The sequence below is a fragment of the Aphis gossypii genome, chromosome 2 (genome assembly GCF_020184175.1).
Source record: "Aphis gossypii isolate Hap1 chromosome 2, ASM2018417v2, whole genome shotgun sequence".
Lineage (NCBI taxonomy): Eukaryota > Metazoa > Arthropoda > Insecta > Hemiptera > Aphididae > Aphis > Aphis gossypii.
In genome coordinates this window covers 18,794,811-18,808,077 of record NC_065531.1, presented here as the reverse complement: position 1 = coordinate 18,808,077, position 13,267 = coordinate 18,794,811, and the positions used below count along the sequence as shown (strand labels likewise).

The 13,267-nt window shown below is 30.5% G+C and overlaps 1 protein-coding gene across 3 annotated transcripts in view; it reads left to right on the top strand.

Annotated features, from left to right (window-relative positions):
* Positions 1-4,951, top strand: part of LOC114124007 (protein UXT homolog) — a 65,401-nt gene extending 60,450 nt beyond the window's left edge. For all 3 annotated transcript variants that reach the window (XM_050201678.1, XM_027987163.2, XM_050201679.1), the window contains one exon: positions 4,229-4,951. In XM_050201678.1, the coding sequence (XP_050057635.1) occupies positions 4,271-4,732 (462 nt within the window). In that variant the 5' untranslated portion in view covers positions 4,229-4,270 and the 3' untranslated portion in view covers positions 4,733-4,951. The remainder of the gene's footprint in view (positions 1-4,228) is intronic.
* Positions 4,952-13,267: the final 8,316 nt, after the last annotated feature.

The window sequence follows — 13,267 nt, the reverse complement described above, 5'->3', positions numbered from 1 at the left end:
GTATCACGAGATACGGGCGGGAGATCTGCCGTCGCCGAGACCGGCGATAATAATTGGACACGTTTTTCTCTCCGGCATTCGCAATCTCTTTTTCATTCTGATCCCAATATTACTACCTTAGTCTTGAAAAGCGTACACACACACACACACACGCACACATTACACTTTACACTTTGAGGGTACAAACGTTCTACTGAACTAACCTCATTAAGTGTATTGCATGCGGTGCTGCGGTCGGGGATGATGGACTGGGGGGATAGTAGTGTTAGGAAGTTTGCGAGACTTGCTTTGGGACAAAGTCATCGTCGTGGTCGTCTCTATAATTCAATCTGTACACATGTGGCATTGTCGCATACACGCATATTGTGTACGAAAGCGAACGGCATGATCGGCTATCGAAAAACGAAAATATCTACGCGCACTTTATTTTGGGGAAAAAATTGATCCCAAGACGGTTCGTATTAAAACAATATTCTGATGTCATACAGTACTGTTTTATAATAATAAATAGTACTTATGCACTTTAAGTTCTGAGATGACGCGTTTAAAGAATGTACTATAGGTATACACATATGTACGGCGGTACCTATAAAACCTATAATATCATATTGCAGATCAATATTATAAGTTCTGTAAATGTCGTTAAAAATATATCGATAGCACAATGCGCATATGTTCTATGAATTAATCATGATTAATATACTTGTATAGTTGTTATGTTATAGCCTAAAACAGTAAAAATTATTTAATGCAATAAATGCATATTTTTCATATCCACTTTCAAGAACGCATTAAATGCGTTAATGCATATTATATTTTTAGTGTAGTTATTTAAAAATTATAAATGCTGACTTATATCTTGTTTTAATGTTTAATTCAAAAAAAAAAAAATTACATACTATATTTTAGTGATGTTGAACAAAATATAATCATCAACAATTTTTTTTTTTTGACAACTTTACAATAATCATCTTCGAAATTCTTTTGAAATAAAACCAGCTGTGCAATAAATTGCTTACGGTTTACTGTTGTAAACAATGGTAATTTGTAATTAACTAAAATTGCAATTAGGTACCTATTATAACTGCTGATCACTGTTTGGAAATAACCAAAACTTTTGATTATATTGTTTCCATAATTATAAATATAACGGTAACCTCGTTTTAAATCATATATCATCTAAACTGTGAAAAAAATCATGGTACTTGAATATTTAAAAATATTATTATATATTTATAAAAATGTATTAAAATCTCAATTCGCGTGTTCGAAATAAAATATATTGCCTTTGCCACATATTTAAGCCGATTTTTATTTACTTATTAAAATTTTTAGAAAATATCGTATATTAGCAAAATAGGTTTAAAATATTTTTTTTATCTGCATTTATCTATCTACTTATAAAAAGTTTATTAAAATAAAAATAAATTCTAAAAATTCGCTTAATACTTTTTAAACTCTACTTTTATTCTTTATTAAATAATGTAATATTATAATAGAATGGAATTTTTTTTATTAATAATTGTATTTGCGTCATAGCAAAAATAATATTTCATTCTTTTTTATTGTAATATATTATATAGTATTTCTTTTGAAACTATTAAATTGTTTTTTTTTTTTTTTTTTTATCAGTTCTGGATTATTTTCTTTTTAAAGTTAATGCCATAATAATTTAAAAATATTATGTAAATATAATGATGTATAATGTTCATGAACCTTTATAATGTAAGTATACTATTATCACGTACAGGCAATCAAAATTTAGTTATTGTATACAACTATAAGCCATTATTTTTTTTCTAATTACGGTAACGAACAATACCTGATTTAACGTCTAAATGTCAAGATAAATATAAAAATTAAATTCTCAAAGAAAAATAGAAACCTTACTTAATAATAATTAATATTTAACGTATTTAAATTTTTAGCATCGCTTAATGTCTTTAATATAGAATAGGTATTAAAATACAATTATTCATATAATATGCGTCAGTATTTTAAATAAAAACAAATCCGATAAGTAGTTGTACAAGTAAATATATCGAAACGACTTATAACGACATACTTATTAGTTATTATCAACCTAAGCCATAGAAAATGTAAAATTTTCACATATTATAACGTCATCGTATTTTACATAACGTGTACTATAATAAGCTAGCATACATAATATTATTAAATATCAATACTACATTTTCATTATTCATTATATTTATAATGAATAATGAGATATATAATACATTAATTTATATTTACATGCATGTTGTGATGTATAAATAATAAAATTAATAAGCATTAATAGTAAATGAAATAAATCCATTTTATATTTCTAAGAAAAAGGTAATATAGATAGAAAATTAGTTTTATAAATGCATGAATTATTGTTAATAACAGCTGTGTTGATTGAAGTTGGCATTTTATTTATAAATATATGTTAGTAATGCTTAATTAATGAGTAAAAACTTGGAACATAGACACATATCGTGTTATTTAAATTAAAGCCCAAGGCTTTCTGGCTTGATAAAAAGTATTTCGAAAGTTAACATTGAATACATCAAATGTATTATTAAATACCATTATTTATAAAATTAAATATTTAGACTTATTTTTTATTTATACATTTATGTTTTTTTTCTTTTATGACTGTATGTTATTTAAATCAAAAACTAAATAATATGTATTTAAATTAAATTTTTTTACGGCTTTTGATTTTATTTGTATTTTGTTATTAAGGGCAAGTATGAAGTTACAATTAATATTCGCTTAAACTATGAAAATGTTAATTACAAATATTAATACATCAATATATAGAGGGAAAAACCAAAAACCACTTACTAAAAAATAATTTAATACATTCTTTAATTTACTGTTAATTTAACCAACATTTTTATTTATATTTATTTTATAATATCAGGTTGAATATTGGATATTAATATTAAATTTTATATACCAATAATATAACATTAAATATTAAATTTGAAAACATTTGAAAAAATGTAAACTATTACATCTATAACGTGATTTGTTTGCGTATTTATTTATTTACTCGTATTGGTATTGCGCATACCTACGGTTTGATAATAAAATGTATTAATTTTAAATTTTAAAATTTTTGTATGGATCTTTATAAAAATACATACAGATTTTGTATTAAACTCAAATACTACACATATATAAAATTAAAAAAAATTAAAAAGTATTGTTAAGTTTATTATGTGAACTTTGAAGGTTAGGGATTCGATATAAATTTAAAATTACTGCAGGAATATAAACTATTTTTTCATAGTTCCAATAATATTGTTTTTGTATTGAGAACTCAGCTTACCCAACTACCTCGAGGAACACGGGACCTTGAGTTCGTCTAAGAACTCTGCAAAGAAAGTAGTTTTTAGCATAAGACTCTCTGAGCCTGCGCATATTAAAATTTTTCCGGTACCTCTGTCCACTGTTAAACAAATACAAATTATTGAAATTTGCGAGTTCAAATGATTTATACAATAACGTCCGCTATTTGGCCGATGCGTATAAATATATTTAATAATACGTTTACTTTTACAAGTTATACTTATACAATATGTAACCATTGTAATCTAACTAGTAACTATACTATAGTAACGACGCTTTTAGGAGGGAAAAAAACATTGAAAATGCATTATATGCGGACTTACTTAACACGTATACCTATAACCTATGTCAGAATCGGAATACACGTCCTCAATATGGAAATACGGGTTCGGGACGGGTCTTGCCGCTTAAATATATTTTGCAGATTAATCGTTTGTGCTGCATCGATTACCGGTCGTCAACATATAGGTTCAGTGTATGAAAAGTAAATCCGCCGGGCTACAAGACAGCGGCATGATAAAATTTATTTGAAAGTAATTGACTACAGGCTTGATTTATCGATGGTTTATACATATTAGAGAAAAATGTTTGTATAAATATTTTAAAATTAAAAAAGTCATAGGTCATAAACGTCTAGTAAAACCAATTACTATAGTATATTAGCTGTCGATGATTTGAAGTAAAAATGCATGGGGACTTCAGCCTTCTGTATATTTATTTAAATAATTTAACCTGTTTTATTATTATTATTTTTTTTGTTTGTAAAATGGATTTGTTACGATCGTGGGGAGTTTATAGTTGATTCTCTGTTTATAGTCATTCAAAAATAAGTAATTAAAACTTCGTCATAATAGATATTTAATCTGAATTAAATTTGTTTTAGGTAAAAAGATAAAGAAGAACTAAAACCGTGAAAAATAAAAAGATGTCGTCTTCAACATCGTCATGGTCCAAAGCGGAATCGGTAGAGCAAAAGGTGGCCAAGTTCGAGATGTTTATCAACGATGTGCTCAAGGACAGTCTAAAGCAGATCTCGACAGCTTTGGATATTATCAACGAACAAATTGCGGAACTGGAAGACGTGCGTGACACCGTGGAGACAATGAGCCGGCTTGCGTGCGATCTCCCAGCCGGTAAGCCATTGAAGACTCGTGTCAATGTGGGATGCGACTTCTTCATGCAGGCCAACGCGGACGTCCGGACGTTCTTGGTGTGCGTGGGCCTGGGCTATTATGTTGAGTACACCAAGGACGAGACACTAGCGCATGTCCAGGTCCGAAGCAAGCTTCTCAAAGAACGGGCGGATGAACTCCGAGACAAGGGGGCCCGGGTCCGAGCACAAATCACCCTGGCCCTACACTGCATACAGGAAGTGCAAGGATTATAGGGATGTGTGTAACTGCCTATCGTAAAAAAATGCAGCGATCGACTGATGTGCATGCATAAGCGACTGCGTCCATATTGTACATGCATACGTTAACGAAGCTATATAATAGTTGTCGCTTCGTTAAATTTTTAAAATGTCATTCAAAATAAAATATTTAATATTAATATTGTAGGCATTAAATATATATTTTTTAATACAATATATTTTTTAAATCTTGTTTTTTGACATTTTTTTTTATAATTCTATTACTCGCCGGATATCCGCTTTTTTTGTCACCGCGCGACAGCTGCGAAACTGTCAAAAAATTAAACTCGTGACACGTGAGTTCCATATTATATACTATATAGGGTAGCCCAAAATTATAATTTTATAATTTTCTGACGCATTATATTATTTATTATAGAACAATGTTATATTAATTTTATGCAATCAATTAAAATCCACGGATGTCAATAAACCTATTATTTTATAAGAAAATAAAATAAATATATAAATATATTTATGGTTCAATTTTTAATTAAAAAAAATATTATATCAGGTTAAATGAATCATCAAATCATCATATTGTACTGTACATTTTAAATCGTTATACGTTACTATTATGGTATAAAATATATTATATAACATATTATACGTAGGTACATCCATTATTCATATACACCGTATTGAAAGTAATATATAATATGATCTATTGTATAATATGTGTTGAGGGTGGATCCGCGTTAGCTTTTCGCACGATTGACGACAATAAATTGTACAAACACATATTAACAGGGCTTTGAGAGTTATACTTACATTTTCCGAAGGGCGTTTCTGAAAAATAATGAATTGGAAGTATTAAAAGAAAAACACGCACTGTAATTTTGTTACTTTAAATTGAATATACGGCCGGCTGTGAATTGGTCGCATACAAAATGTTTACTTAATTATTTTTAAATTTTTGCTGATGTGATTATGATAAAACGGCAAAACAATTTCCCCCTTTATAGTTTATATACAACCCCAGGACTTATATAATAAATAAAATACACTTTTATACGTATACAACTCAAAATATATTTGAACTAGTATGAACTAGTATATTCATCCGGAATAATTCTTTTATTTTCTGTATAACGATTTCATTCTTGGTCATGTGAGTAATACGATTATGTCTACGATTACACTTTTTATCCTAAAACTATACTCATATATAAACTGTAACGGATCATTAGACAGAAGTAAAATACTGAGAGAAATGCGTTTCGAAAAATAATTTATCTTAAAAACTCTCGTTAGTCTCTCATATCTATTTTCTCTGTACTAGCCGAACTTTGTTATTTATTACTTCTAATGCTGTACACTTACGCTATATACAAATTAAAACATTATTATACACAGAACTCGTAATAATTTATGTTATGCTCGTTGAAATTGTTTACAAAAAACGAGATCCAATAAATTAGAATGTTTATTGGAAATTTTTAAGTAATGAATTAAAATGATTTCGAGAAGCTTTAAAATATAATAATATATAATATTATATATCGTGAAAACTATGTGAGACAAATGTTATTTTAATGGGATATCACGATAACAGTACAAATAGAGAGTAATAAAAATATTCGTCCGGACATTAAATTGAAATTCTTTTGGAGAATATTTATTATTATGTGTGTATATAGTATATAATGACTATAATGTATATGTAGTATATAATGTGGAGAAAAAAATCAATCTACTACACTAGGAGGAAACCCTTGTTTAACCAGAAGTCGTGGAGCGATTCATCTTTGCCAATACAGTTTAGCAATGAAAAAATAATAATAATAGTAATAGTAATAATAATAACAAAAGAAACAACCGTCGGTATTTCGTATTGGTTTTTTAACCTTTAAACCGTATACGAAATGGGTGTGGGGTACCTATTGATGGCAAGAAGAAAGTAAATAAATGTTTGGCGACTGATTTCCGATAGGAAAACCGGTAATCGACGATGCTAACAATCTTTTACACTCTCGTCATTGTCGTCGTCCTATGTATAGGTATAAATGCATTTACATTTACATTTGGTAGAAAGTCTACACGAGGGGTGCCGGACGTGTGTGCGCACCGGAATTGTATGTCAACGGGTGCGGCGAAATGTACTCGGTGGTTGTGACACGATGGGAAACTTTGTCCGGTGGTCCAAAAGAATCGCGTTTGCCGTAAGTACATATATACATACATAATGTAAATATAACAATATGCACCGGTGGCGGCGGTACACACCTCTGGGACGGATTTAGGGTTCCCCGTGCGCAAGAGACGCGCTTAAAATTTCAATTTGACAGTTGAATGGGGTCGGGGCGACTCACCAAAGACGCGCCGGTCACTTTAATCAGGTTTTACCGGAATATAATATAGAGCGTGCACGCTTGTGTTGTGTTGGTTAGTTGTCATGAGTATGTATAGGAACCTCGCAAAATAAATCGCATTGAGAGATTGGACGAGATCTACTGTATACAGCACATTAATATTATTATATATATATGTGTATTTATAAAAAAAACGAAGTAAAATACGTGAATAGACTTTATTCAGAGATTAATAATAATAGTAATAATAATAATGATAATAATGATGATGATGATGATGAAAAAAAAAGAAAAGATTTATAAATGCCCGCTTTCCACGTATAGTCGTAAAGGTATATAATATAATATATATTGTATTGCGTATTGTATTTGTGTATGTAAGTGGTATGCGCCCGTTTGCTGGCTACGTTGCAAATTGGACCGTGTGCGAGTGTGTGTAGGTTTCTTCCGTTTCACAGCCGTTGGTTCGAATGTCCCCACGGGGATCAGATACATGATGATATTATATATATATATATATTATTCAATAGAATGAAAAAGAGTAGAAAAACCTACGCGTATAATAGGTAATATAATAACCACACAGATAGAAGAAACAATGGCTTGTAAGCTTGTTTGGTGGAGAATAAGAATCGATAAATAAGATACACGGGTGAAGGGTTGTCCACGACAAGAGGCAAACGACTGCGCGGACGTTTAGTAGCACGGCGTTCTATATACATATATGTATAGTAATAATATATGATAATATAATGATTCATAATATTAATGCGTCTCCGGCTACTGCCATAGGAATCGTACCAAAAGACTTATCTTTTTCGGACGTTGTATAACGAGATAATATTCGTATGCGAGGCCGTGTTATAAAGCCTCGCATATCCGTTTCACGAATACGTCGTTAACCCGTCCGCCCGCGTCTCGAGCTGACGTCTATACCGCAGTCGAATAATCTCCTTGGCGAGCGCTCGCGTTTTCGTCGAAAGGTCTTATTAATATAACCCTTTCGCTGCCGCACACAGAACAACGCACACCTCACGTCGCAGATCGTTTTTTATTCGTCAATATATCATTTAATGTGTAAGACGTGTCCTCGACAACCACGCGTATACTTATATATTATTATAATACAATACTGCGAGGCTGGCGATGAGATAATAATGTTTTATCTGTCTCGAAAATAATTGTTTGTGTGCCCGCGTGTAGTGTCCAATTCACGTGGCACGCCGCCCAGATCTCTTTTAATATAACGGATGAAGGACACAACGGTCCCGGACGAGGCTTATCGGTTGCAGCAGGTATGTATAGGTACTACCCTATTGTACCGTTTACTCTGTGTATATTATTCTGTATAAATGTACAGATAGACGCGATGTACGTACAATATACATATTATTATACGTACACAATGACGCGCGTTGATAGCTCAGACCTGACGTCCGGAAAACTTTGCCAGCGTGTGTACTTATACCGCGCGACAGATGTTAGCATCGTAATTTGATCTCTGTATAATAATATACACTGTAGTAGCTCCTGAATCAATACAATACGTGTACCCGATATGTCAATGCACGAGAGAACCCATTTTAATGGCAACGTGTTATTTTTGTCAAAATTGTAAACACATAATAATATACTATACAGAGTCTATGCGTAGTATAAACCGCGTCTATATATAGGCAGACCTTTTCTCGGTTTTTTTTCAGCCCGACGTTTTTCCGTGTTGAAACGGTACGAACATGCTATAAAAAAACAAGTACAGATGAATGCCAATCGATACACTCGTGCTGTGCAATGTTTTCATAACAATTATAATAAATTTCAAATTGATTACGATGTATCTATAGTTAATATCGATAAACATTGCAGTGTTTGGAGGAACCGTATATATATATATGTGTGTGCATGATTTATGCATCGTATAATTTTCTGTTTAGCGCAATAACACCCTTAGAGGGTCAGAGAAGAGAGTGAAAAGGGGTCGACCGAGAAGTAACATTTTCTCATGGATGGCCACAGGCTCATAACCGCACTGAACGCGTCGGTCGTCGTCTTTTGTCCGACCATTAAACTTTATAGGCTATCAACTGCAGTTTTCGAATTCAATCGGTTCGTTGTATATATTATTATACTTATGTATATTATACAGACGCGCACGTCGCCGACCGCCAAAACGCGTTGGTTAATACGGTAATATTAGAAAAACATATATAATATTATTATAAGATATTATATAGTTTTGAACCAGTCCGAGTGACGTTTGTGCTCTGCTCAAAGCAAAACCGAACGCTGAATTATACTGAAACGCGCCACTCGGATGAATGTCATTTGGATCTATAAAAATTACAATTTTACAGCCGGTTGGCTATAATATGGCCAAAATCACGTTCGGATGCTCTCGCACGACTCGTGATTGTCAAGTATATTATACACAATAAATGGATGTTTAATATAATATATATCTATTTACTAATAATGTGATTCATATATTATAATGTATAACCGAGTACCGACACTGAGCACATTATGTGTACGGTGCGGCAGATCCTATAAATGCCAATCGGATACACGCCTACGTGATATACAGAACGGGTTCAAAAGTGATCAGTGATTACCATTTTTATCGGTACAGTCGCGTTATGGCGTCATATTTATCGCCCTGCGATACATATTATATTATTTTATAGTCGTACTCGAACATCATGCGTTACGTGATTTTCGTCCGCTGCGCAACAGACGCTCGTCGAATTTACCACAATTAATACGTTTATATTACAGGTATGAATTATTATTGTCCGAATATATACGTGGCATAATATGATGATATATTATAATCGACGTTTTAAGTAGAGTCCTTATAAATACGCAATATATAATATATTATTATTATAAATGCGTTTCGTTAATGTCAGCCGGCTTATGTGTAATATAGGTATAGAAAAACGATTTACTCGACGTCACTTATGCCCGCCGATCGTTTTGCATCGCGTTTGTATATATAATTTGATTATGATAATGCACAACGTACATAATAATCAAATATAATAATATCATACGATGTGCGCGCGTGAGGTTTAAAAATTATATTATGCGATACCTATAAAGCCCGTTTACTTGTATTGATATAGATGAGTGTACACTGTACACTGTACATACGACGTGTACCTACCTAGAATATTTTATGATATTATTATAATTTATTATAGGTACCTATAGGTGTAGGTACACTGCGTGTACGTGGTTTTCTAAACGATGTACCTAAATGATTAAACAAAATAACGACTCGTTTGTATGCACTTCGGGTGTTTTATAACAATATATGCATATTTCTAGGTAGGTACTTAAAATACACCTATATAATATATATGGTGTCGTTGAAAAATATTGCTATCCCAATTGGAAAGAATGTGTTTTTCCTCGTTGTGTTTTTACACCTGGCAGATGTTTAGTGCGTAAATATTAAGTATAATGTATATAATATAACATGTAAGTACTCCATATAATATACATATATATATAGGTGGACAACAACAACAACAACAACAACAATCACAATAATGACAACGACAAACGTACATGCTATCGTTGTGCATCAGATGTATGTTTAACCTACTGTATATACATTGTTTGTATGTTAAAAAAAAAAAAAATTGGAGCCAGCGTTGGAAAACTCAGACTGCCCGAAAAACTATTCTTGCCAATAATAATATATTATAATATTATACGCTTTTGACGTGTTTTATAAAAATTCAAGCCTTCTGGACGCTTTGACAACTATATCTAATGATTTGTTGATCGACATTGGACGATGGTACTATATATTATTATTCCAAAAATATATTCTGCTAGTGTAATGTATCAAGTGTACACAATGTAAAATATCTACTTATAGGTTGTAACTTGTAGATATGATAAATATTACATCATATTATATTATGTATATTGTATATACATACAATACATATTAAATTTTCAATTCGAAACAATTAGATACGTATTTATTACATTGCACTGCTATAGGGAGGAATTTAAATAAATATTTTAAAAAATAGCAACAACAATAGTGTAAGGCAGTGCAAAACAGTATAAGCCAAAAATGGCCTTCTCGATACTGTAAATGTTTTAAACGGGAATCCATTAAAATTGATTTGGAGCATTTAGTGATGACTGATGGTGTATATTTTATAATTCATTACAAATATATTAATATATAGTATAAATAATGTTTCTCTTCGGGTTAAATATAAATAACAATATGCAAAAATACCCTATTTGATTTTACGAGATTTAATTTCATATTCGAGTTAATGAAATTATAACAAATAAATAATTTAATGCTATTCATACTGTATGCGTCTGTACCAATAATATGGGTCCTATATAGTATAAATTACCATAAGCTTTCGTCGAATAAAATGCCAGTATAAATTATAATTTTATGATTGGATTGAACATTTTGATGTTTTTAAATTATATAGAAGGTACATTTTTTAACGTCCATTATGCTTATATAGACACAACTCAAACGCGCTTTATAAATATATTATAATAAAACATATGTAGTATGTACCTGCCCATGAATAAAGAATGATCATAAAAGACGCTTACGTGTCAATCATATATGGACACACAATGTGTTCTTAAAGGAACAGATCTAAACGTTCTAAATTACATTTAGAAATCAAGATCATAATATTATAAGTAGTATAGGGACAATCAAAAATTTCCTTTTGGCACATGCTTAAGGAGGAAGTTATGCTGAAATTTTTTATTTCTATCCTTTGGTATATAGTGATGGTTAGGTTAGCGTCGTGTTGCAGCATCTAAAAAATATTTGCACACATCGATTATAAATAATATTGTCGTAAAAGGCGACCTCGAACAAAAACGCCCGTTGGAAAAATGTAAAGACTTTATAATATCAACACTATTGAATCATTTATCATTTTAACGACGTCTATTTTTGTTAATAACTCTAATATATATACATTGTTTCACTGGCTTTAAAAATTATAATGGTATTAAAAAATGAATACCTACATGATATGCACCATCTGAAATTAAAACGACTTAAAAATATTATAATTTAATACGAATTTTGTTGATGCGTTTCAAATTCTAAACCCATTGTTTGTTTCATATATTTTTTTGAAATAAAAATAAAAAAAACTCATAACAATTATTTCGATCTACCTGACGTAAACGGGTTTTATGTTGTCAAAAATGTATAAAAATAATTCAAAACGCCGTCTGAATTGAAAGAAAAAAAGTCATAATCTGAACCAATTTTCTACAGAAATATACTCGTTGAGGGAAATTACTTGGGTATGTTATATCCTCAGTATTTTTTTTGTCAAGTAATTTGCTTTGTTAATGGTATGCGTTTACACTTGAACATACCAACACAAATTAGAACATCGTGGTGAGCATCAAATGAAAATTTTATGTTACCTATATACTTATAGTTTGTTTAAATTTCACACCGAATTCTATGTCAATGTTGGTTATCAGATAATATGAACAAAAATCATACAGACCGAGTGAAATACTTTTAATACGAATAGTTAGCACTTATTAACTTAAAACCCACTTACATTTTTGAATATATATTTTTTTTTTTACATAATTTGAAGTCAAAAATGATTTATGAAAAAACAGTACTGTTGATGCTTGAAAAATGTAATTTCAAACTGAAAAAAGAAAAATATTTTACATATTTCAATCATGAAATAAAAAATGCATTTTGTAATTTAAAAAATAGAAAAAATAAAAACAATGACATATAATTAAATATAGTATTTTCAAAAATGTTGTTTAGTAATTACCTACTTCAAATTATCTAAAAAAATGTTTTTCGTTGATAATTTTTGAGATAATGAGTATTTAGGTACCTACTGTTAAAAAAATTCTTCAGTTCCTATAGGTATATGTGCATATTATATTATTGCTGCGTATTTTTTGTTCATATATTAAAACAAGCACGCACGCATAACGTTCGTTGGGCAAATCAAACAAACCATATGTTTTAATATGTACAGTTTTCGTTGGGTTATTATCGTTTACCACAGTGCTCCACTTTCTGTATGATATATGTTCCCACACTTTTTATGATACAAATCGTTTATTGTAAAGATATTATATCAAGTTTGTGTTGGAAGAATGAATTGTTGAAGTTTGAACCTCGAATTACTAAACAATTTTT